This window comes from Montipora capricornis, chromosome 13 (genome assembly GCF_036669925.1).
Source record: "Montipora capricornis isolate CH-2021 chromosome 13, ASM3666992v2, whole genome shotgun sequence".
In the NCBI taxonomy this organism is placed as follows: domain Eukaryota; kingdom Metazoa; phylum Cnidaria; class Anthozoa; order Scleractinia; family Acroporidae; genus Montipora; species Montipora capricornis.
The window spans coordinates 43,647,458-43,673,994 of record NC_090895.1 but is presented as its reverse complement, the minus strand read 5'-3'; the positions used below and the strand labels follow the sequence as shown (position 1 = coordinate 43,673,994).

General features: G+C 39.6%; 3 protein-coding genes across 5 annotated transcripts in view; all 3 read left to right on the top strand.

Annotated features, from left to right (window-relative positions):
- LOC138028558 (uncharacterized) overlaps positions 1-12,268 on the top strand; it is a 35,449-nt gene extending 23,181 nt beyond the window's left edge. The window contains exons 2-5 of one of the 2 annotated variants that reach the window (XM_068876151.1): positions 8,230-8,301; positions 8,650-8,979; positions 10,488-10,631; positions 11,484-12,268. In XM_068876151.1, the coding sequence (XP_068732252.1) occupies positions 8,274-8,301; positions 8,650-8,979; positions 10,488-10,631; positions 11,484-11,956 (975 nt within the window). In that variant the 5' untranslated portion in view covers positions 8,230-8,273 and the 3' untranslated portion in view covers positions 11,957-12,268. Of the gene's footprint in view, positions 1-4,848; positions 4,921-8,229; positions 8,302-8,649; positions 8,980-10,487; positions 10,632-11,483 lie in introns of those variants that run through there. The other variant, XM_068876152.1, reaches the window with a different exon arrangement.
- Positions 1,516-3,591, top strand: LOC138028556 (adenosine receptor A3-like). Its single transcript, XM_068876150.1, has one exon. The coding sequence runs from the start codon at positions 1,687-1,689 to the stop codon at positions 2,716-2,718; it is 1,032 nt and encodes a 343-aa protein (XP_068732251.1). The 5' UTR covers positions 1,516-1,686; the 3' UTR covers positions 2,719-3,591.
- Positions 12,269-14,845: 2,577 nt separating the features above from the next.
- LOC138028564 (tetratricopeptide repeat protein 4-like) overlaps positions 14,846-26,537 on the top strand; it is an 18,487-nt gene continuing 6,795 nt past the window's right edge. The window contains exons 1-5 of one of the 2 annotated variants that reach the window (XM_068876161.1): positions 14,846-14,987; positions 18,440-18,547; positions 20,937-21,098; positions 23,347-23,424; positions 24,515-24,676. In XM_068876161.1, coding sequence (XP_068732262.1) covers positions 18,466-18,547; positions 20,937-21,098; positions 23,347-23,424; positions 24,515-24,555 — 363 coding nt within the window. In that variant the 5' untranslated portion in view covers positions 14,846-14,987; positions 18,440-18,465 and the 3' untranslated portion in view covers positions 24,556-24,676. Of the gene's footprint in view, positions 14,988-18,439; positions 18,548-20,936; positions 21,099-23,346; positions 23,425-24,514; positions 24,677-26,537 lie in introns of those variants that run through there. The other variant, XM_068876160.1, reaches the window with a different exon arrangement.

The window sequence follows — 26,537 nt, the reverse complement described above, 5'->3', positions numbered from 1 at the left end:
ACACGCTGAAAGTTGAAATTAATCCTATTCGGTTTTGTCTGTACCGAACGTTCTTGTTTGATGTGTGGTGTAAGATAAACAGTGACAGTCGGCCACGAAATTTTAAGCCTTGTCGATGTTTTCCCGAGCATAATTCGCCTCAGAAAGGATGGTCGATTAATGAGCTTATTACAGTGCAAGAAGTCAACAATTTCTATGTTCCTTATTGTTGGTATATTTACAGCGTGTTTTTTGCCCTAGCTCTTTGCTAATTACTCTGCCTGAATTAGAAAATAATTCTTTGGTCGGTTTCAATTGCTATTGAATGGAAAGGACAAAGTTGCTAGATGACCTAGCTCTACGCCCTGGCGGTATCAAAATGGTAGATTATGAAAACATGGTGGAAGCCCTACGTTAATGAATGCAAGCGGAAAGTTTGGAGAGCACTCACAGTTGTTCTCGGCTCGAGCAACTCTTACAAAGTGAACCTGTATCCATGATTTTCACCACAACTCTGACCAAAAAGAAATGCTTGAAGGCGGCACAATGTTACTCCTTATGACGTGTAAGCAAAGTACCACGAATTCATTATGCAGCTGTTTTATTAGGGGCCAGCTTACTCAGTGTTTTTGTCGTGGGATTGTTTTCAACTCTGAGTGACACATGGCTTTGTTTTTGCACTTGTCTCAATCAATATGATAAAATAAGAATTATTCACACTTGATTCTAGCGACAGTCAATGTGAATTGAACTTAAAAGCCGCTCAGACATGCACCTCGCTTTCCGACGATTTGACACAGCAAATTAGCCTGTGAAATCTGACAACGTATAGCTAAATCCGAGTCGTTCTTAAAATTGGTTTGTAGGAGTCGAACCTTGAGATGTTCGGAGCAAGAGGTATATTTTAATCGCATGCAACTCGGGTCTAAAAATATTGATTTGGCTACGTCTTCGATAAAAGCATGGCAGTTGAGACTAAAAAGCAAAGCCGCAAAGGCAAGGACGTACGGTTAAATCGTTTTCTTATCTTGCCTTTAATTAATCATTTTTGGAGTTGTCAGGTTGAAATACGACATAAACTTTTTTTCCGGTGGCATTCAAACATTTATTTCGAACTCAATAAAGTAGCAACTAGCAATTGAAGGCAGGTGCACCAACATGGAAAACGTAATGGAAATGATTGCAGTTTCATGTAATAAAGACGGAAGGTTTTCCGATTCGAATATCATGCATTGTCATTTTTGATAGTCTCACATAATTTCGGTTTCGGGATCTTCATTGGAAAGTCTTTTAATCTCCTATTCGTCACAAGCCAGGATGCGAAACTGTAATTCAAACACACTCATAATTGTTTATCGTGTCATGAACAACCAAGCGTCCATCGTACAATGATCAAATTTCACTGAAACATAATAACAGAAGTCTTTCTTTTGTGTCCGTGGACTTATAAGGAAGCGCTGAAAGTGAAAAAAATAATTATCCGCTTCTTTAAGGGTGTGACCTTCATTAGTGGGTTGAAGTAGCAACTAAGCGAAGGCGAGCAAGTAAATTTATTTACCAACCCACTTGCAGTACAAAAGCACTTTCTAGTAACACTTTCTATGTTGCCAGGCCAGCAACCAACGTAAGTCTTGTAATCATAACTGGCACATAACCGAGGCTTCGGGTTACGCAGAAAAGTTCATCAAAACTGATGCTGAAACGAAGATGGAATTGGCAACAAATTTGTCGATTTTTTCATCGCTTAGCCCAGTCGATTCATCCATCTATGTAAAAGGGGAAGCATGTTTCATGTTCGACGTCAATTTTAACTCGACAAGATTCCTTTACGTTACGCACATTTTAACATCGATTATCAATTCCTTGTTGTCAGTAACAGCCATCGCTGGGAATGCGGCTGTCATTTTCACAGTTTGGAAAAACCCATCACTTCAATCCCCCTCGAACGTGTTTATTTGCTGTCTTGCTGGCAGTGACTTGATGGTTGGATTACTTGCACAACCATGTTTTATTCTTCACAAGATCGGCGAAATTTTCCACCGCTTGGAAATGTACTGCGTTACAAGGATGTTGCTTGAATTTGTTGCACATATAACCACCGGTGGTTCTGTTTTCACGATGGCCGCTGCTGGTTTAGATACATGGCTTGCGCTGTACCTGCATCTACGCTACAACGAAATTGTAACAGTACGGCGCGTTCTATTCGTAATCGCCTGTTTCTGGATTTTCCTCATCGCTCTAGCTGTCTTACGAGTGTTTCTCATTCGTCCAAATGTTTACAACACCATTTTGATCACACTACTTTCGCTGTGTTTGTTGTCGACATATTTTGCCTGTGTAAAAGTCTTGAAGTGTGTTCGACAGCACGAGCGCCGAATTCATGCGACGGGTGTTAGCTTGGGTCAAACTGAAGGAAAGGGTGGTCGATTAATGAGCTTATTACAGTGCAAGAAGTCAACAATCTCTATGTTCCTTATTGTTGGTATATTTACAGTTTGTTTTTTGCCTCTCCTCTGCGTGTCATTCGTTCATCAAATCAGTGGATACACAGTCAATGTGAAAATTGCATATGCATTTGTTTCAACTCTTGCCTTCATGAATAGCTCTGTTAACCCTCTTGTGTACTGCTGGCGGATGAAAACTTTGAGAAATGCCGTGAAGACAACTGTTAAAGATAGATTATGCAAACGTTTGCTTAAAAACAGCTCATCGCGAAAGAAACCCGAACCTTTGTATTAAGTCTAGTTTTCGCGTTATCCTGGATTTTCTGCTCCTTCATTTCGCTTTTGATGAAGTGTTGAACTGTATTTGTTCTTTTATTTTAAATTGATCTTCTCCGCGATTAGTTTGTGGACTTTGTTTTTGTATCCAGTGTAATTTGTGGTGTCTGCTGCATGCTAAAACCCGCATTTTGCAGGGCCAGAGAAAATATTTGTGACCCCATATAGTGATGCATTTTAAGGATTTCTATCTTGAGTATAATTTTACAGTATAACGCATGATATGTAGTAATTTCAACAATGATGTGGTGGATGTACTCGGGAAAAAAAAACATGAACATGACCTAGTGCTTCTAACAAGAGGCGAACCTACCACCATTCTATTACTAGCCAGTTAAGCCATATTGTTAGCCTACTAAGATGTGAAATGGTGCTGTAATTGCAGTGAGCTTGTCGTGCAGTAAAAGTAGAAAATAATGGGAGCTATGTTCTTTTGGCTTTTCCTAATGGCCTCGCTCTTTTGGACATTTTGAGAGAAGAGCCCCTTATGACACTAACATCAGTTGAGTGAGGGAAGGAGTGACACTTGCACTCGATGCTTCCATGCATTAACGACTTTGGATTGTCATTTAAACCAATGGCCGCGTCCTTATAGGAATACCGTTGCCAAAGTGCGGGAAGGCTGGAAGGCAGTAGGCCACAAACTTGTTTAGAAGAGAGCCAGCCGTGGGAATGGCGGAAATACCGCAACATGGAGGAAGCTAGAACTAACTTCCAGCTGGGCTCACTAGCTCAAAGAAACCTCGGGAAAATACAATCCAAATGGCCACAAATCACAAATAACAAACCAGCTTCTTGCTTGTTTTCGTGGACCACATCGACGCCCGATCAATCATAGATCATCCAGAGTCAGCACAATCCTCTGTATTAACAGCAGCGAAAAGCAGTCGAGGTCAGAGGGGAGGATATTTTATGTGTAGAGAATGATTATAGAGAAGAAGTAAAGGGAATTAGCACAGCTAGCGCTTAAGGCTTACAACAATTTTGAATCTGCAGACAAATGGCACGGAAAAATCATTTCCTTTTAAATTTTAAAAAATTTAAAAGCTCGTTACAAAAACACTCTTTTTTTATCAAAAACTCAATCATTTCCGAAAATATTTTAAGGGAAGCAGAAACCACAAAGTAATTACCCTCTCGGGGGAGACTTTTTGCAGAATAAGATCATGTATTGAAAATGTAAATTGTATCGTAAATTTGTGAGTTCCAGTCGACCCTCGCGGATGTTCAATTTGCATTTGCTCAATACTTGCAAAGTGTTAAATCAAAGACGAGGTCTGAAATATATAAGCAATTCATAACACAACAACAGACAATGACCAAACTAAAACCCACCCCCCACCCTCTACCCCCTGTAGAATTAGAGTTGTCAGTTAAACGCTCTCTATATTAAATTGCCATTTGATGCAACACAACCATCCTCAGTCAAAATGTAAATAATTAATGTATCTAAATATCACAACGAAAGAACGGCAGCAGCTCGAACCATAGTTAATAGACGGGAATGGTTCACCCGACAACTTTGTTTGTTGTGGGTTTTTGTTCTCTTTTTTGGCCCTGACCGTGCACAAAGCACAATTGTTGTTTTCTCCGTACTGAGGGACTAACCAATAGAAACGTGTTGGTTACGTAATTCATGCATAGTGTATGAGCGCAAAACAAAAGATTGTGCACCGTAGTGGACTTTCCAACCTAAATCTTGGCATCTTTGTTTGCTCCTTTGATGTTTGCCGAGCTTCCAAACCAGTCCCCTCTGTTAACTATGCTCAAACGCACTTCCCAATCTATGATTACTGCTAGTAAGTTAGTAGTATGCATACGAAACGTCAAGTAAAAAATAATTTCAAAGGATGCGTTTGTATCTGATGTTTGTCACCGCTGTTTGTGTATTCTTCCTGATAAAACTGAGATGGCCAAAGAAAAAGAGTTTTTAGGAAGGGTGGCTGCTCTGATCTACTATCCTAAGGGAATTTAATGGCTTGTTCGCAATCACATGACACATATCTCATTTGCACCTGTTCCGAGAAAAAACTAGCCAGGTGTGTTTTTTAAACAACACTTTAACTTCTGAGGCCTCAAGGAATAAGTGAATGCAAATAGCATTGAAGCACCGGGCTCAAAACATAAGGAACTTTGCGGTTCTGAAACACACTTTCAACAGGTATTTCACTTCTAGATTTGTTTCAAAATAATTTAAAAGTTCAGTGAGTATATTTGTTGTTTTAATATTTTAAAAAATACAACCACACTTTTGAATTTTCGGAACATGTTTCGATGTTTCAAACATCATCTTTAGCCACAGTGAGTGTAATATTAAAATTTTTACAAGATAATTCGTATATATATACAACTATCAATACAATGATCCTTTGTAGATTAAATGTTTGCTACAAGTACGTAAAATTCAAACGAACCAACAATATTATAGAGAACACAACTGACATAACGGTAAAAGTTTAAAAGTGTAATGCTAAACTGACATGATCAACTTGTTTGTTGAGTTCGGGTTTCAACCGCTCAATATGGAAGCTCTCCTTGATTTTGAGTTGATAGAAAGAAGTAGCATTATCAATAATTTTGAAGCAAGAAACATCACAACTATCGTGACAATTGTTTTGAAAAACTAAGATGCTTGAAAATATGAGAATTTTTGTCAACCAATTGTCAATGTACCAATACCTACATCTCCTACGAGCTCTCTACTCAGAACAAGTTATATTTACAAACAACTCGCAAATGAACAGATATTACCCTCAGAGAGCAGAAGTTCATGGAATTTGTGCCTGAATACTGAAGCGCGAGGAAATATGACCATTAAATTATAGAATCTACAAATTGTTATCTGTTGGAAAGGTAGCTTTGTATGAGTCCATTATTGGACTAATCCACTTAAGTATGCCAATGTGTTCGAGTTTTCCCAATTAAAATAAATTATTAAATATATCAAGAACTTTCGATAGGTATAGAAAAACTACAGCTAAATTGCCGTGATTATACAAAGCAGACGAGTACAAGCTAATCAAAACAAGTGTGGTAGGGTAGGTATTTTAATTAAAACAAGCATAATAGCTAACACAAAGGACATTTAAATTGGTTAGATACTTAATAACGGTTGTAGATAATTCGTTGGAGAGATTTGGAAAAGCTAAGGTGAAATGAGTCAGGTCTATGCATGATCATTGGTCATCATAAATAAAGGCATCACACTTTCTTTTCTCATTGGTTCATTTCATTTCTTAATTGTTTATAATATGAGCCAGAGGCTTAGAGATGAATTGTCTGGATTGCTTTATGAGGAAAGTTAGATGATAACAAGCGGCCAGTAATTTCTTGTTTTGTTGTTGGAATAAAAGAGATTTTTAAGTCTTAATGAGAAGACTAGGGATGATATTGTAGAGTATTTCTTTCGCAAGTTCACGTCCATTACGGAGTAGTAGCTTAAAGGCGCTGTTACACTGGGCAATTTTTCGTGCAACTTGTCTCGCAACACCCGTAAAAAAACTTGTTTCGTAATGTGAGAACGTTTGTATAAATGGCGTTGTGAGACATGTTGCACGAAAAATTGCACAGTCTAACAGCGTCTTAAGTCTTCGATTTTACATTGTTTAATTTGAATTCTTCTCATAATACAATCGTCTCGCAATTCGTTCATGTCCTCTTAACTCGGTCACCCTATAGTGACCCCAATTGTCGCGTAAAATCGTCTGGCCTTAAACAAAGTACAATCTCATGATAAAGCCTGGTTTACACTGCGGCATGAGCAGAAGCCTAAGCTGTGTAAACGGGGAGTGACGAAACGAAATACTCTGGTCGCACCTAATACCGGATGCCCGTAAATATCTCGGACATTCGGCAGGGCATGCGCACTTCTTTCAAGTTTCAACAATCGTGAGTGAGGGGAGAGAAGATATTGCTATAATGGATGCTTCCTCAGTGGATCATTTCGAAGAAGCGTTTAAAAGGCTTTGATTGCAGTTGTCGGTTACCAAACAACAAAACAGGATGGCTACGATGGGGAATGATCTCGTTGCCCCCAGGCGACGAAAACGACGGAAACGAGAACGTCAAAAGTTTGCATATGTAGTAAACTAAAACAACAGCTTTGCATTGCACGCCCTGCAAGTGCGTGTTTCATTTTTGTCCATTTCTTTGCCGTAGTCTGCAAAACAACAACGTGAAATAGCCAGATTTGAGATTTTATTTTGGACGTCAGCACTTGAGCATAAATTTTCTACGCGAAATTAAGCGCCGTTCCTACCAGTGTCATTCTTGAGGAACTACTACACCCTTGTCCTGTTAAAAGGGTTGAAATAGTCACGATGTGATTACAATAACTCGAATCTATATTTTGAGATGACATTCTCGTTGCCGTCACTGTCATCGTTGCTTAAGTTCTGTATAAGGCCGGGACACACTAGGCGATAAGTCGCTGCGACACGTCGCAGAGACAAGACGCCGCAACAATTCGCCTTGTGTGACAATGCTAGTTTTATGAAAATCATTGTCGCTGCGGCAGAATTTTGTCGTCGCGATCAGTCCCACGAATTCAAGCCAGTTTGAATTCGTGCACCTAATCGCAGCGAAAAGAATTGCGAAAGCAGCGTTGACGTCGCACTGTGTGTACAATTCCGGCAACAAGTCTTTGCGAGAAAATATAAATAGGGAGTTTAAGATCTACGAAAAGTGTCCATTTTTAAACCAGGTGTTGCGACAAAGATAAACAATAGACCAAATCGGCTAACTCAATGTTTTACCCAATTCAAATCTTCTTGTTCAAGGAATGGAGGGGAAGGACCGAGAAACGAGCAACACGGACCGGTCAAGGAAGGAATCGTTGGGCATGGTCCCCATGCGTGAGTGACTTTAACTCGCTTGCGCTTCTTGGGTAACACGAAGGCAGATGCTGCCCCTCCTAAAATGAGACAAAAGAGAACGACTGCCACGTCGGTAACTGCTGCTAGTATAGATCCGGATACCGAACAGTCTCACTCCGAGGAGCTGATAAATTTGATGGCAAAGGTGCACGACAAACCCCCCTGCTGATGCAACTCAGTGAATGCTTTCATTCAGTTTGCGGCCGCAAGTCGGCCGGCTTAGGCAACGGAGAGAAAAGTTCTCTCCTTGTAATTAATTTGCCATAGAGTGATATCGTATGTTACTTTCCCTTGTAAAATGAAGAATTTGTGAGCAAACATGTACTCAAAAGTTTTTAAAACTGCTCAAGTTACGCATTAACTAGCACTACTAACCCAAGAAGACACGAACTTTCTTAGTTTGCAGATCTAATCATGTTGCAAAGGCAGAGCTGTCTCCTTATTTATTTCGTGACTCCAAGAGTTGGTCGTCGGACCGGGGTTCCAACACATCACCTCTTGCACGGTAGTTCAAGACTCGCAACCAACTCACACAGAAGCTAATTATATAAAACCATTCAGTCAATGTGGTGCAAAATAGATTTTTTGTCTTTCAGTGAACTGTGGTTGGTCTTCGCCGGTTCATTGGAGAGGTCTTCACATGAAGCTAATGTTCTTTGATGATGATGGTGATGATGATGATGTCTTTAATAAACCATAAGATAAAAAATACATATCCTATGTTACATAAACGAGAACTGTGTAATGAATTTACAATAATATGCTGTAGCTAAAAGTGAATTATGTAATTATAACAGGTTGTGTTCAAAAATGAGTCTATTTACAAATGTGTTCTTGAAACGTTCGGTGTTAATCTTTGGGCGGAGGCAAACCATGCGACGTAAATTATATTGCTGGGGTTCATGCCTCGGCAGAATTTCATTTAACGGATGATAGGTTAGAACAACAAATGGTCACAGCCTTAAAATCGAAGCGGTAACAATTTAAACACTAAATTTCACGTTATTCACTTGCAGGGCAATATTTCGCAAAGATGAACCCGCGATTTTGGTTCTCAGCTGTCTTTCTGATCACAAGGATTGGTCTTGTTAGGGTAGCTAACCAAGATTGTCACAGCGAATACTCTGTTTATGGGATGTTTCTTAGAGGCCACATTTTTAAAACAGTCAGGGTTCAATTTCCAGGGGAATGTTACATGATATGTGACCAGGATATCAGATGCCAAAGCTACAATGTCATCATTGGCAGAAACATTTGCGAGCTGAACAACAGAACGAAAGAAGCCAGGCCCGAAGACTTTTTACCCGATTCAAAGCGATTCTACATGAAGCGAGCATTCAACAGAGGTATGGAGCATTAATCATTTATCCACGGAATTCTGAGATTCCTTGTGCACCCCGGTGGGGCACTCGCATATGAAAGGGGTGGGATGATGCTCCAGGTGTTGCTTAGGTATGTAAATTTCGGATTTTGGTCTCACTAAGGGTGTTCTGGGGAAAACGCTATCATCTGACGCCCATATGTAGCCGTCAAGGTCTCGTTTGTTTTAAATATTGTCTCTTTTTGGGGTCACAAAAACCTGGGCCGGGCAAAGCCCAGATTAAACAATTAAAAATTAGCGATAGGAAAGAACGACTTTTCGGTGACATCGTGACCGTGACAACATTTTCAAGTTCAAGTGTATTTCAACTTGAAAATAGTGACACGATGTCACCGAAACGTCGTTCTTTCCTATCGCTAATTTTTAGCTGTTTATGTTTTACGAAACCTTTGCTTACAAAGCCCAGATTGGTCTCCTTTAAGGGTTTAATTCAAAATCTCCGACAAGAATCCCCACCCCTTCATATGCCAAGTGCCCCCCTCTCCAGGACTTGTGCGTCATTCTTAACTCTTTTGTCCTTACTAGGCAACACAATCCCCTCCCCATAATTCCTGTGCTCTTTGACTAATAACAGACAACATTGGATGAGGGAGGGGGGGGGGGGGGTCTTTTGAAAACTTAATAGCGTGGTACAAATATAGCGCTGTTTTTTCACCGATTGTGGGTAAATGGTCTATCTTCGTTTGACGTGTGGCCTGTGGCATCTCAGTCCAGTTCTGGACCCCCTCTCCTGTCACGCAATGTCGGCGTTGCGTGACAGGAGAGAGAGTCCAGAACTGGACTAGTGGCATCTATGGTTGGGAGTGAGTTTGACTCGGATAAACCTGAGGCTTAACGTTCTTATCTTTTTGCGATTCCAACCTGGAAAGTTTCTTAACATTGTTCTTCAAGTTGTGTGGTATACTAAGGTCGTGTTCTATTGGGATCAACCGTTTTTAGTTGGTTGCGTTGGTTGGGTTTTTTAGTGTTCTATTCGGAAAAAACCGTTTTCGGTTGGTTTGGTTGATCAACTTTTTCAACCGGCATCAAACTTGGTTGAAACGGTTGAAAAAGGATTGGCAGCGACCGCTGTCGTTTATGTGGGCCATTTAAAGTCTGCCGCCCGGCTCCTGACGTGTTGCTTTCCCTCGACTTGTCAACGCTGAGACTACAAACTGAGTTGTTCTTTATTGTATCATTCAATAAAAAAATCTACATTGTTAATGTTAAAAAAAAGTTAAATTTCCTGTTAGACTACAAAGACAAAAACAAATCAAATGAGCAAAATAAAGCCGACGTTCTTCACAGTCTCTCAGCCTCTTATTTTCTTAGTAAGTTCTTATAAATTTTGGATCATCATCTCAGCCTGAACGTTCTTATAAAATGGTTCCAATAAAAAAAGAGAGTTTATTAAAGTGGTTTCGAGGACTTTTGCTGAATTTAAAACCATTCAATCTTAGATAGTTAATGAAGTTTTGTACATTTCGCCTGCAGTGCCATTGGGCTCAATTCAAGAGCTTCCTGCTGAATCGTGCGCCGAAATCAAAGCGAGTGAAAGAAGCAAAGTCAGTGTTGACAGCAAGCTTTGGATATACTCAGATGAAAATGCTGGTCAGCCCATCCAAGCTACTTGTCAAGGTCAGTGTTACTTATTAGTAATTTTTGTGCAAAATACAAATCTTTGAAGATCTCCTACTCCGGTATGAGGCCATGCACTAAGTAACTCAACAAATGAAAGTAAGACAGTAATGTGCAAACCTGGAGCTTTTCTCCAGGCGTCTTTGAAAATTCTTCAGTTCCTTACTTAGAGCTGCTATGGCCATTCCCATATAGAAAGTCATTTGAATACAACAACTTGTTGACTTCTTCACCGGATAATTCTATTGACATGAACTCTTTTGGGCTCAACATGTCTGCCATTTAACAGCCCGACTGGCAATATTTTTCTTTTCTTCCCACGAAAACATCCTGTTTTCAAAACTAGAGAATAGAGCCATTAAGATCAAATTCAAGTTGAAGTTTATTATTCACACTTATTCAAAATGGCCTTACGGCCTTATATGCTACCAAGCACGAAGAGGATTAAGTAAGTAAGTAAGTTATTCAAAATGGAAATTACAATGCAAGAATAAGTAAGTGAAAAAAGAAGAGAATGAGATGATAATAGGAAATTGCAAGGGAGAGTGTGTAGTGGCTAAAGACGACAAGCTTTCGAGTTGGCAACTACCACAATGCAGGTATAAAATATTGCAATCAGAGCAGGGTAGTGAGCAACAAAGATTCCAACTCGAATTCGTGGGCTTACAGTGAAAAAGGCGCAATCTATGCAAGACAGTTGTTTGTTCAAGCTACTTCTTTGTACATGCAGTCGATTCTTATCATGACAATTTTTGTTGCTGGTCGATGATGTTGCAATGGTCTCAAAAAAAACATATATAACAAAGCGAAAGATAACTTATTTTGGTAATAAAAGAATTTTTTTATGATTAGAGGTGTGGCAAAAAATCAACGAAGATCCGGTTTGCTTTGGAGCTCGAGATGATCAATACGGTGTCTTCCACGTGACTAAAACCGGAAATGTAAAGGCCATGAAGCTTGTGCACAGAAGTGGATCCATCAAATGCAACAGCGTTGACGATGCTTCCTACTGGAGCTGTACCAACTCAAACGGCTATGCAAGCAACACATTTATGACGATCATCACAAATGCCAACAAAAAAGCCCTTCTGCCAACAGAGCAAGATTTGAAAGCGTTCAAAGGTAGATCCCACGGCAAACACTTCTATGTCCTTGAAGGAATTAAACAAGGATCGTCAGAACTTGTTCTAAGCAGCCATTCCAGTCCATTACGTTTGTTGAAGAACCAGGAATTGCAGATATGGTATGGACAGGACTGGGTAGATTTGTCCGAGGAAAATAATAGTGGTACCACTTGCGTCGATGTATTTGCCTGGTACATGTAAAAATGAAACCTAAGTTTGCAGTAAACGAAACTGCAGTTACTGTGGCTATCGACATTTAGAAGTTCGAAAAGGTCACAGTAGTTTTTTCACCCGATAGTTTCTTGTTTCTCTTCCGTCTTTACCTTGTTGTGCACATATCAACAAAAGCAGCCAGAAATATTAAATATTAAACTAAATGCTAAATATTAAACTAAGCCAGTTTGCATAAATCATACTGACAGTACTGCTGCAAACATTGCTTTCAGTTATCCTGTACGTTTTAAGGTATTAAGTTAGCGAATACATTTTATACATTAATAACCTGTTATTATATATGAACAATTACTGACCCTCATGAAATCCTATTGTTCTCTCTCTGCATTAATCAACGATTGCAGTCTTGAATTAAAAATGCTAACTCAACTGTCTGAGGAAAACGGGGGCGAAGATCATAGGTTCACTTGATTTCATATCCGCAGTTCACATATGATTCATTTCATATATACCATTTCATCATTGATGCATTCCTCACGGGACCATTAGAACTCACAAATGACCAGCTCCCAACGTCAGTGGCTTCATAGCTCAGTTGGTTAGAGCGTCGCACCGATATCGCGAGGTCACGGGTTCAAACCCTGTTGCAGTTCTAAATTTTTCAGGTTTCTCTACGCACGCAATTGGAAAAATTGCGATCATAACTGCGAAGATCATAGCTTTACTTGGCGGTCTTTTTTGTTAGCAAGGAAATTATCACAGCTGTTATCAGGGGTAATATAAATACGAAACGCGCTACTTCCAACAGGCTGATTTAACACTATTTCTCTTCGTTTATAGTCGGACCAAAAGTCATCAATATATCATTTGAATCATAGCAAAGCTTTTAGTATTTTGTTGGGATACCTTCACTTGTGATGTCACATTATCAATACTTCTACAGTAATTATTGCTGTAGAAGTATTTCCAGGGTTTATATTGTCTCGAAAGTCCTTGAATCTCAATTGCAAAGCTCTTGATTTGGTTTGCTTTGTTTTGAAAAGTACTTCTCAAACTCATTAATACGTCATAAGACTCTTAGCCAATCGGAGAGCCCTATTTTAGTCAGGTGCATGTGTCTTGATACCTAATGACATTAAACTACAGATCAAGAAATGCCCGAGTTAGTTCAAAAACTGATCAAGACACTGATCAAGACACTTGAATTTTAATGAACCTTTATGCTAATAAACCTTCGGGAAAAGAAAACAAATAAACTACCGCACACAATGTATTTCAAATTTCCTGAATATTCAACATAAAACTTTCGTAGTTCCTTTTATCATTAGCATCCAGCTGGGCCCGGTTGTTAAAAGAAGGCGATTAACGCTAATCCCAGATTAAAAATTAACCAAAGAGTTTATTTCTCTACTCCCAAATGCTTTTCAACGCTGACAGTTGGCAAAATTTTACATTAGAAGAAATAAATCTTGAAAAGCAAACATAAGCAAAAGAAACTTTCCTCAAAAAGTTGAAAACATGAAACAAAAGTTTAAGCTAATCCTGGATTAAGTTAATCGGCTTTCGAACAACCGGGCCCAGCCCTTGTACCCTTCTTTTTTCTTTCGGCGAAAATGTTCACAGCCCAATTATTTTGATATTTAGTTGAAACTGGAACGGCCTCGTTAACCGAATCACTTTCTTGGGACTCAGACGATTTTGACAGGCGAAAACGGCGTGATTCTGACTAGCTCCTGCTTATCATTCAATATTATTATTAATATGTGGTTTGGGTCGGTGTATACACCAAGAAGAGGACTATTTGTTCTTTTGTGTAGCCCCCGCCTTATAGGCAAATTGATGAAATAAATGAATATATAAATGTCAGGGGCCCCAAACGGTAGTCTTCGATTAAATATGTGTTCGGGAGAGTAAAACTGCTCTAATAATTTCGGTTCTACGTTGCCAAACAGCTACAGACCTTTTTACTAAAACATCGGCTAAAAGACTCGCAGCCAGGTAAAGTAGTCCCTTACGTTTTAGGAAGGGATATTTTTGCAATTTTTGGCACTTAAAAAGGTCACCTGGTAGTTTTGGTTGGGTTGGAAGTTCTTAGAATGTAACTTTCACCTAGCAATTTCTGAAATTGAGATATTATTCCCTAAACTTTTCGGACACTTCAATTTTCGGCTAAGATATCTTATACAGTTGTTATACATTACAAGGAGCCTAACAATGTCTCTCAAAGGCTTTTGTTGCTGTCGCCAATCAACTCATAAACAGAATGTACAGCTCGGTAAAGGAGCCTGTTGTAAGGCCGCCAGCAGTTTGTAATACTCCATGTTCCTTGTCATATAGTGTCCTTGGACAGGGAATAATTACTTCATGTGCACTGACCTTGTAGCGTCTGGATGATTTTTCCGATATAGTTTTTAATACTTATATACAGTAATGATAACAATATCTTTTGGGGGGAACCTGGGAATTTTGGAGAGGGGGGGGGGGGGGGAGCTTCTTCCCCTCAAATACCATCGTTTAAACCCTAAATTTCCGCAGAAATTCATTCATTCTGCAAACATTAAATTCCACATAATTTGCGATTCCTCTTGTCAAATACCACCGCTAGTGCTTATCAACAACTGGGATTTTATTCCCGGAGTGAACATGTTTGAATTAACAATTGAGTGTGGATTGAATCCAGTTTGTTCGAGTACCGGATATGTCTACAAAACGGGCAAAGTTTGCGAAAATGTAAGCTTCAATTTTTTTTGGCAATGTCAGCCACTGGAACTACAGCGCATGCTCGTTTTTCTAGGCCAATTACGCAGGAGTAAGAACATTAACGATGAAAAAAAAAATGTTGACAGAATCTCATGCTTGTTTTGAGAAGTAGGGTTACTGTTTAATCAAACTTCCGGTCCCTAGCGAGTGCTCAGATGTTGAATATCACTATATTTAAGTTGTTGAAAATAGCGAAGTGGGGAAACTGTTGCAGTTCAATGTGAGGCTAAATGAATTGACGATAATCAGTTTTATGATTTTCTTAGCCAAATTTCAGTGAAAAATAGCTGTGTTTAAGGTGAGTATACCATGACATAATGTAATTTCGTAATCAGAGAGTTTTTCTGTGGAGGATACATATGGCGCATCGTATTCTCAGTTTTCCAGTTTCAGTTTCGTCGGCTCTATAACATCTTTTAGCTTAAAATGAACTGGAAGCACTAAAATACAATCCAGCACGGGTTCCATCCATCGGAAAATACAGTCTTCTTGGAAAATATGGGTTTTGCTTCCACGGCTTCCGTGGAAGAAACGCAGCAAGATTTTCTTCTTGGTTATGGTTTTCTTCCGTTTTATTGCTTCAGCTATTTTTTTCTCTGTTTTATGGTCATTCTAAAAATTCTACAGCTTCTTACAATGCGGAGCCGCCGAAAACGCTGAATTACTTCAGTGATAGAGCAGTGACTATATCAAACCCCACGTCATATGACCTCTAGGGATCCAACAGGACTAACACATGTCAGAGTTGTATTTTCCTCATTTTCTCTCCTTTTTTTTTAATTCGTTTTGGCTTTCATTTGTTTGATCGGTTCCTTGATAACTTATTTCTTCATCTTTTTGTTTCATAAAGAATTAATATAAATTGTGTTGAGCGAGTTTTCTTTTCATAGCCTCGGTTCACTTTACACTCGAGCGACACTGAATTCACTCCCATTTCGAGCCTAGCGTCTACCTCAATGAAGTACTGTAAAAATATAAAGCAAATTTTATTATCAACGAAGTTAAATATACTACTTATAAAGAAAAAAAAATTCTAACGGAAAATTCGCAATCTTTCAAAAGATTTTTCCTACCGGCGGTGAGCTTTCAAAAAATGTCGGCCGATTGCCGAATTTTTGTGTTCAGCAATGCGTTGGTCAAGGTGTCGGGCTGTATACCCAACATAATCTGCATCACACAGATCACATTTAAAATAATAAACAAAACATTTGTGATTCACAATTGACGGCTTGATTTGGCCCCAATTTTTTGCTCACTAAACCGGTTGTACTGTGACTAAGATCGCGTAATTGTTTCCCGACTGTATTGCCAGCCACTTGATCTTTAAATGGAATTTAAGGTCTTAAGAAAGTGCAAGGGCAAATTTGATAGCTTATTCTACGAAATGCTCTTCAAATTCGCAATGGAAAGTCCTTTTTTCACTTCCGCCATGTTGTTTGATGTGAATCACGAGTTTGAAAAAAAAAACTACGTAGAGTGTAGTTTACAGAGTATAGATTTTCTCGCAACTTAGCCAAATATGTTTCTTTCAGAGGGGCGACGCCTTTTACGTATATTTGGAGTCAAAACTAACCACATCTTCTGTAGACTCGCCACAAGTCGACCTCACGATAACCCCAGAAGTGATTTTTCGTACGCGAAGTGAATGAGCGAGCGACGAAGTCGCGAGAGGTGGACTTGTCTCGCTTGCAAAGTTTTCATTTGCGTCTCGCGCCAAAAAGGGGATGACGTCATTCGCAAGCCCTGAACTTGATGGCGCAATCCGACGAAAACAGTCGAACATGTTTGTTTCTACGAAATGGAAAGAGGAAATTTGTTAACTTTGTGCTAAAGGTATCAGAAACAAAGATGAAATAAAACGAAAGCTTTTGTTCAATCCCGAGTCGCCGCTTGGAAAGGAGATCTCCAGTGGTATTTTCTGGACCAACACTTGTGCTTTGATTTGGGCTGATAGAAACGAAAGACTAATATATTCGAAAGATTAGCAAGTAAGGGAAAGCTTCGAATCGTCAAGAAAGTCAATTGATTTCACTCATGAAAGATCAGGTATGCTTCCGTGTAGGAGACGTACTAGACCGGGATTAAAAGATACATCTTAGTCAAACTTAAGCTTACCATTTAGCGATGCAATGACTCTCGTCGATGAATACACATGCATTTTAAAATTTTTTGTTCCATTCGAGAAAAAATGTGTTAATAGTCGTTGAGAATCGCCTCGGGACTTCCAGACACCCGTTTATACTTAAGATTTTAAATGTGTTGTCTCCTAAATAGCGACCGGCTAGAGACCAAATCTTTCGTGAGTGAAATCAGTGGAAGAATTACGAAGACGATAGCATTGCCACCCGCTCCAAGTGAACAACCAAAAGCGTACGGGACTAGTTCAAAGGTCAGACTTTTCCCAGCTCCGGTTGGAGAAGACACAAACAGATCTATGCAAGACAGATATTCTTCAATTATTTTCCTTTGATGGTCGCGTAATTTGGAATATCCGGTAGCCTTAGTAGCATGTTTGAAAATCACGCTTCACTGCGTGTGGCAAATTTTGATTGACAACTCTATCGCCTGGGGTCCACGAGGACTACTCTGATTGGCCTAGCTCAGCGACCCGTTTTTGGGTCGCTAAATTGGCGCCAATCAATTATGAAAAGTCCTTCGTTCCGCGCGTATCTAGACGAAGGACTTTTCGAAAGTCTACATCTTCTGATGCCAGGTTTTTACGCTCCTTCACGGTTTATCGAGTCTCAACCGGGAAACTTTTTCTTTTTAATGTAATTAATCATCCTACAGACACAACCGGGATACTTTCTGGATCTATCTACAGTAGTTTCGCAAAAGGAAACTGATTTTAAAATCACCATTCTGACATTTCTCCCAGAAATTACGTCCACGTGTTTGTAATTTCTGTTCGCATGAAATGTCGCTAAATTTACAGCAGTTCAAAGAACGAGCTAGAATTTAAGAGATACATGTACTCGGAAAAAACTCATTTATCTTTGAGACGGAAATAAGGTTGGAACGCGGAGACACACTGAGGGTCGTGACCAGAAATACTAAGGCCGGGGACACCTAGTTTCGTGTATATAAAGTACCAAACGATCTTACGAAATATAAAGTTTTGCTAAATATGGCGCACCAGAACATTTTCGAGTCAGCGCTTAACCCTAATTACTAAAGATCAGTGCCTAATCCAGCAGTTATTCTCTGCGTAAACAGAGTGTTGTTTATCTGCAAAGGCTGATTAACACTGTGGTTGTCTGGTATTGCCACGTAACGTCACCAAATGTTGCGCTTGTATATGTGTCACGAAGTGTCTCAACTTATTTTAGAGTATCCATTTTTCAGTCATACTCAAACTCGTCGCCATCTTGATCTTGACGAGAGGGGCTTGGGGTCTAATATCTTTTAATTTTGACGAGTCGGCCACACCATCAAATTTTTCAACCACTCGAGCAAGTAAAACTTGTTATATATAAAATTGTCCTTGTTGAGGGGGTTATGTATTCATGAAGTGCTTCCTGCTACGGGTATTTCCCATCCGCACAGAACTCAAATGTTTTGAACAAATGTTTCATTCCCATAATCATCAGCAGTTTTCTCATGGGGAATACAACTATAAAATGGCTCGTTATGAACTCATACTATGTTTACTCCAACACTGATGTCATATTCTGATAGTTCTTGCTTGTCTGCCTTCATACACAAATAAAATTTTAAAGAACTAGCTCTTTATATCTTTTAAAACGTAAGGCCTCTAAACAGAACTGCCAGTGCACATGGCTGAGAAAGCAAATGGATCCGATATCAACTCAGTTGCCGAGACAGGAACGCTGGATTCAGATGAAGACACCTTGAAAGGTGAGTTCGAGTATGCTGCTTGCTTTCAGTCTGTATGCTGATGCTAAAAGACAAACCAGGTCCGAATTCACTACTCCGGTTGTTAACAACGGCAGGTTTATTCTACATGTCCCATACCTCGAATGTTAACGCAGCCATTTCAAGTAACAAACCAGAAGGTAACGAGTACAGGAAGCGGACCCCTTGATTTGCATTCTCCAGGCATTGAAAGCTTTGGAAGAAGCATAGTTAATCGAGGAACTGGTTATGAAACCTTAAAACCTTCAAAAGCGATAACAATGTTGTCGCAATAGACCTTTTTGCAGATACGGCGGCCATTTTGATTTCTATTGTTTCAAATAGCTATTAATTTGCCCCAAGAGCATCCCATAGTGTCTTTCGATAAAATAGAAATCAAAATGGCCGCCGTATCTGCAAAAAGGTCTGATGTTGAATGTTGAATTGACTGTGACCCTGCACAATCTTTTGTTTGGGTCTCGCACGGGTTCCCAAATTAGTCGAACGATTTGATTGGTTATCGTATCGAAAAAAGGTGTGTTTTGTGCAGTGTCAAGGCCAAAAATACGGACAAAAACATCAAACAAAGGAACTTGTCGCGTTTTATAACCCTCTCCAAGCATTAACTATGGAAGAAGTGAGACCACCAATTCCTGATTCCAGTTTAATTGTTACTGCGTAATTTTCTAAAAAATAATGGCTGTCATTCACCATCATTGTTCTTTAGAGTTCTGGGAAGGTTAGCTAAGCTTCCCTGAATCTCAAATTCTGAACAAAGACAAGCAATTTAAAATTTGTCGTGGGACAAGCGGAGGATGTTTGTTATCCAATAAAAGGCAAAGATGAACATTTTACCGTTGTGTGCCGACGCTCGAGACAAAATTTTGAATTTGGTAATCTTACATCGTTTTGCATAGGAAAATAAAAATTTACTATGATGTAAACCATATTCACGTGCAGCGCGATTTTACCTCTCATTAAAACCAGCTTTGTTTTCATGTTTTTGCAAGCTTGAAGGCCGAGACACACTAGGCGACAGGTCTCTGCAACAAGTTGCTCCGTGTTTACTACTTGCAAAACAAGTCGCTGCGACACCACGCCATGTTCGGTGCACACGCAGTGATCTCGTATGAGGGGGAATGTGAACTAGGTTGGTAATTTGATATGGCTGACCATATGACGCTCTATCATTGGTTCATTTATATTTTGTCGCAACGACTTGTTGCCGGAACTGTACACACGGTGCGACAACGCTGCTTTCGATAATTTTGTCGCTGCGATAAGTCGTAGGAGTTTAAACTGGTTTGAATTCGTGCGACTGATCGCGGCGACAAAATTCTGCCGCCGCGACAATGATTTTCATGAAATTGTCCGTGTCACACAAGGCGAATTGTTGCGACGTGTCGCACCAAATTATCAAGCCGGGTCGACAAGACGAAAGTTCATTATTTGGTATTGAAGTCAAAGCATTTTGTTGGCTTCTACTAAAGCCTGGCGATAAATATTAAAAAAAATGCTTGAGATAATCTCTTCAGTTTTTGCCCGAGTGCTTTTAATTTGTTTTCTTGGGTGTAATCTTAAACTGGTTTATCTAAAGCTTTAAACCTGCTTGAACTGTCCTTCGTTGTCGAGCCAGGTGTAAAATTGTTCAACTCAGTCCATTTGGGCATTGCCTAAATGTAGGTTCGCGATTGATTGTTTGCGATGGATAACAAAATTAGTTCCCGTATTGAATCTCGAACTGGTAGCCAAATCTGTAGGGTTTTTGTGAAAGTAACAAAAAAAGACTTTGCACATCTATAATCTTGGACAAAGCTCTTGGGAAAAATTTTAAGTCTAAAGTATTCTAAGTCTAAAAAGTCTATTTGTCTCCCACCCCCTTCTCCCCGATGCCAATGTTTATAATGTGGTGAAAAATACTGTGCAAGCCTTTGGCCGTTTCTTAACCAAAATTGGATTAAGGGGAAGGGGAAAGTATGGAAAAGTTAATCCTTTATCACACATGCAACTGAGGGAATGACTTAAAGTGGTGTGTCTCATTTTCCCAAAGAGTTTTGTCCAAAATTGTAGTCTTGAAAACTAGACTTATCATTGGAGAAATGTAGCATCGCGTCCAAGTGAAACTGCAAACGACACGCTACTTCTTGTCGTTAAATCATGTAATTTCTCTTTTTCTAACATTTCTCTCTTTTTGAGAAGCTCCTCGACGTCTGCAGTCTCAAGGAATCAACTAAAATCAAGCACGTTTCCTTGGATTTTGGAAAAACGCCAATTTCTGCCTGACCACTTCGCCGTTTTCCGTAGACCCGATGCAATACTTCTCCATTGTCTTTACCGTGTGCTTTATCGAAAATTCCCTGGAAACTTGTGTTTATTTGGGTTTTCTTTTTAGCTAAAGCAAATGCTTTCCTGATAAAAGGGAATGAAATATGCAGAGGGAAAGATTTTAGCGAAGCCATACGACTTTATACAGAAGGAATTGCGGTTAACTGCAAAGATGAGCTTCTTAAGGCCAAACTTTACAGCAACAGAGCGAAAGCACATTTTAGTTTGGGTGAGTTGTTTGAACTATTATCCATGCTTTTCTCAGGGGGGAGGGGAGAAGTGGGTCGACTCGTACAACTGGCGACAAATTTTTAGCGCAAAATTACAGCGGTCAGCGGATCTTGAAGAAAGTGTTGGGCTGTGTAAGCGAACGATTTAGAACTTTCGCAACGCCAGCGTGTTAAAAGTTCTTAGGCCTTTTTACAACTTCCAACTCGCAAACATCGGAAAAATCAGTCTTGTAAGCCAGTTTCATGGGAGTACTTGGACGAGCATAGGATGGAGGCTGCTTCCACACTAGCCTCCATTACATGCTCGTCCCAGTCTAACTGCGTGAGATTATACAAAAACCAAAAGTTGATAGTAAATTGCAAATCAAAGAAAATTATGTACCAAGCTCATAGACAATTTTACAGTTGTAGCTAGGTTTCCTGGCCTAAGAATGGAAGCGAGGCTGCTGGTACCCTGCTTTGATACAAAACTTCGTGCTTTTGTAATGTTAATGTAGACTAATGAGAATTACAACAACACAATTTACATGATAAAAGCAGCGAGGTCTGTATCAATACAAGGTCACCGGCAGCTTCGCAGCCATTCATAGGCTAGGTCACTGATCAAACAACTGTAAAATGGCCTATTTCCTCCGAATTGGTATCTGGTTACATGCGAATACTCTTTGGGAAGCCTAATATGAACGCTGGTCGAGTCGCTTAAAAACGCCTTGTTCGGAAGACGACGTGATGCCGTGATGAGGGTGTTGGATTGACTTGCGTTTTGTGCCTGGTTCCAATCCGGCTCCGATCCCTTTTGGCCTCGAATTTGGAGGTTCCGAGGTCAAGTCTACCATGCTTTGTAACTAACCACCTGGTCGCATCTTTAGCCTCAATAATGCATACATTTATTCTCACCAATCATCTATAAGAGGACAGACCCATAGCGGACGTCACCATCAAAATCTTTTTAATTCTTTATTTTATACTGAACCTGAACAAATAGATTCCATGTTGCCGTTTGTCTGTTCTGTAATACCGGTAGATCACAGAAGACGTCAAAGTGTGGTAAGAACATCAGTGATACACTCCACTATCGCCTCGTGTGCAGCTTTTTTGGTTCTTACCACAATTTGACGTCATCTGTGATCTATTACTGAACGGACACACGGCAACAGGCATTCTACCTGTTAAACATACGCTAGCCTTCGTTAGCCCCCTGAAGAAGACCCAAGGCTCAAAACGCCACCTCGCAAATCTTTCTTAAGGTGGTTTATTTACCTTCCTTAACTCCCTGGATAAAAGCGAATTTTTCGTGTTACACTCCCCACCGACGCATGCGCAGCACCAGAGTTTCTTTTGAACCCAACTCCATCCTTCCTTAAACATGCTACATTTAAGGTGGCTCAAAACAGTTTCAACCTTCGAAGACACTCCCTTCAGAACAAATCACGCGACAACACTGTATAGCAATGTTACGGTACCATATGAAACATCGATTATTTTTAAACAAGATGTAGTCATTATTGTGATGTAATAAGTTGCCTTGGCAACGAAAAGGCCCGGCAAAAACACCCTATATTTTGGATTTATTTGCTCGTATCTCAAAAAGGAACTGGTGACCCCCATTTTTTATTGTTGAAAAGTGATCAGAAGGCCAAGACGAAAATTTCGGCCGATTTGGAAAATTTCTGTACTGGAGAATCAGAGCCACCTTTAAAAAAAATCACAAAATTAAGGTGGCTCTCAATCCGCTATACAGATTTTTTTTTTAACTTTGCAGAAAGTTTCATCTTGACCTTCTGATTACTTTTCAGAAATAAAAAATTGGGGTCACCGAGTTCGTTTTTGAGATATAAGGAACTAAAGACAAAGTAAAGAGTGTTTTTGACAGGGCTTACCCGTTGCCACGGTGACATATTACGTCACAATAATGACTGCATGTTGTTCAGCAATAATTCGTGTTTCATTTGGTACCACAACATTGCTAATACATGATACTGCGTTGTAGTGCCAATCCTTTTAATAAGAGCGTTACTTGGAATCGTTGAAACTGGTTTGAGCCGACTTAAGCGAAATGAACTTTTAATATAAACGAAGTATTAAGATTTACAATAATCCTCTACAAAAAAAAAAAAGAACGAAAACGATACGGTCTCCTCGGCTTTATGTGAATCCGTAAATCGAATCCCTCCGTTGGCTTGCCAAATGCTTTAGAATAATATCTGTTGTTTCTGCCCAAAGTCCTCATCATCGTTTCTTCTACAGGAAATTACATTTATTCGCTGGAGGACGCAAAAGTCGCTACTGAGTTGCAACCATCTCTTGTGTTGGCGTACTTAAGCGGTAAGAACAAGGGAACATTATTGTTGTTGATACAGTAGAGTAACATTTGTCCATTTTATACCAAAAGACATTTTGTGAGATATTTGCAAGGTCAGAGGGATAAATAGTTCCTTTTATTGAAATCGACCTCCCTTAAATATCATACCATGCATGCATTGACTTTAATTTAGTACTAGTCTAATCCTCCCTCAGGTACAAGGAGGCTTTAATAGGTCAGTTTCGTATTGGCTTGTATCGAGCATGAAATGGAGGCTAATGCGGGGGATTTCTTTTCACCTGGAAATGATGTCACCCGCATTAGCCTCCATTTCATGCTAGATCCAGTCTAACCGTGAGAATACGAAACTGGCCTATTGAGGATGCCGAAAGCCTCGGTTACAGGTTTTTTTCATGATAAAATGAAACTACAAGCTAACAGAACAATGTTTCTTATTTGAGGACGTATATATACGTTGTCGGTCGTTGCGTGACAAAACATAGGACGTATATATACGTCCTTGGTAGGACGTTTTGGGGATATTTTTTTAACATTAACAAGGTGGTTTATCACATGACGTCACGGCCACCATGTTAGTGTCTCCAAACAGAGATAAGGCGGCCATGTTGGTGTCTAGACCCAATCCTCCCGGAATTGAATTCTATTATTATGCGTTTTCATATGTTGATCACGTGAGTGCAAATCAACAAGTGCATGATACACTAAAGGACAACTTGAACTCAGTTTGTAGTCGAACTTAGTATACCACACAACTTTAAGAACATGTTAAGAACGTTTTCAGGCTCGAATCGTCAAAAGAATAAGAACGTTCAGCCTCTGCCCCAAAACTAGAAGCTCTCATAAAAAAGAGTATAAATTCAATTTTTAGTGTGACCGGACAAATACACATTTGGTTTCAAGCTATAGCAAAGGCGACTGAGCGATGTTCTTTTGGCTTTTCCTAATGGCTTCTCTCTTTTGGACATTTTGAGAGAAGAGCTCCTTATGACACTAACATCAGTTGAGTGAGGGAAGGAGTGACACTTGCACTCGATGCTTCCATGCATTAACGACTTTGGGTTGTCATTTAAACCAATGGCCGCGTTCTTATAGGAATACCGTTGCCAAAGTGCGGGAAGGATGGAAGGCAGTAGGCCACAAACTTGTTTAGAAGAGAGCCAGCCGTGGGAATGGCGGAAATACCGCAACATGGAGGAAGCTAAAACTAACTTCCAGATGGACTCACTAGCTCAAAGAAACCTCGGGAAAATACAATCCAAATGGCCACAAATCACAAATAACAAACCAGCTTCTTCCTTGTTTTCGTGGACCACATCGACTCCCGATCAATCATAGATCATCCAGAGTCAGCGCAATCCTCTGTATTAACAGCAGCGAAAAGCAGTCGAGGTCAGGGGAGGATATTTTATACGTAGAGAATGATTATAGAGAAGAAGTATAAAGGGAATTAGCACAGCTAGCGCTTAAGGCTTACAACAATTTTGAATCTGCAGACAAATGGCACGGAAAAATCATTTCCCCATGCCGAAAACAGGGATTTCTTTATTTTGAAAAATTTAAAAGCTCGTTACAAAAACACTCTTTTTTTATCAAAAACTCAATCATTTTCGAAAATATTTTAAGGGAAGCAGAAACCACAAAGTAATTACCCTCTCGGGGGAGACTTTTTGCAGAATAAGATCATGTACTGAAAATGTAAATTGTATCGTAAATTTGTGGGTTCCAGTCGACCCTCGCGGATGTTCAATTTGCATTTGCTCAGTACTTGCAAAGTGTTAAATCAAAGACGAGGTCTAAAATATATAAGCAATTCATAACACAACAACAGACAATGACCAAACTAAAACCCACCCCCCACCCCCTACCCCCTGTAGAATTAGAGTTGTCAGTTAAACGCTCTCTATATTAAATTGCCATTTGATGCAACACAACCATCCTCAGTCAAAATGTAAATAATTAATGTATCTAAATGTCACAACGAAAGAACGGCAGCAGCTCGAACCACAATTAATAGACGGGTATGGTTATGAAACCCGACAACTTTGTTTGTTGTGGGTTTTTGTTCTCTTTTTTGGCCCTGACCGTGCACAAAACACAATTGTTGTTTTCTCCGTACTGAGGGACCAACCAATAGAAACGTGTTGGTTACGTAATTCATGCATAGTGTATGAGAACAAAACAAAAGATTGTGCACGGTCGTGGACTTTCCAACCTAAATCTTGGCATCTTTGTTTGCTCCTTTGATGTTTGCCGAGCTTCCAAACCAGTCCCCTCTATTAACTATGCTCAAACGCACTTCCTAATCTATGATTACTGCTAGTAAGTTAGTAGTATACATACGAAACGTCAAGTAAAAAATAATTTCAAAGGATGCGTTTGTATCTGATGCTTGTCACCGCTCTTTGTGTATTCTTCCTGATAAAACTGAGATAGCCAAAGAAAAAGAGTTTTTAAGAAGAGTAGCTGCTGCTCTGATCTACTATCCTAAGGGAATTCAATGGCTTGTTCGCAATCACATGACACATATCTCATTTGCACCTGTCCCGAGAAAAAACTAGCCAGGTGTGTTTTTAAAACAACACTTTAACTTCTGAGGCTTCTAAGAAGTAAGTGTATGCACATAGCATTGAAGCACCGGGCGGTTCTGAAACACACTTTCAACAGGTATTTCACTTCTAGATTTGTTTCAAAATAATTTAAACGTTCAGTGAGTATATTTGTTATTTTAATTTGGCAACCAATTGTCAATGTACCAATACCTACATCTCCTACGAGCTCTCTACTCAGAACAAGTTATATTTACAAACAACACGCACATGAACAGATATCCTCAGAGAGCAGAAGTCATGGAATTTGTGCTTGACGAGGTCGGAGAATGTAAGATTATCTAAATTAAAGGAAATACTGAGGCGCGAGGAAATATGACCATTAAATTATAGAATCTACAAATTGTTATCTGTTGGAAAGGTAGCTTTGTATGAGTCCATTATAGGACTAATCCACTTAAGTATGCCATAGTGTTCGAGTTTTTCCAATTAAAAGAAATTAATATATAGATTTAGCCAGGCCTAAAAGCGGAGCTCCCGGCTTGTTTATTCGTACTGGCTATAGGATT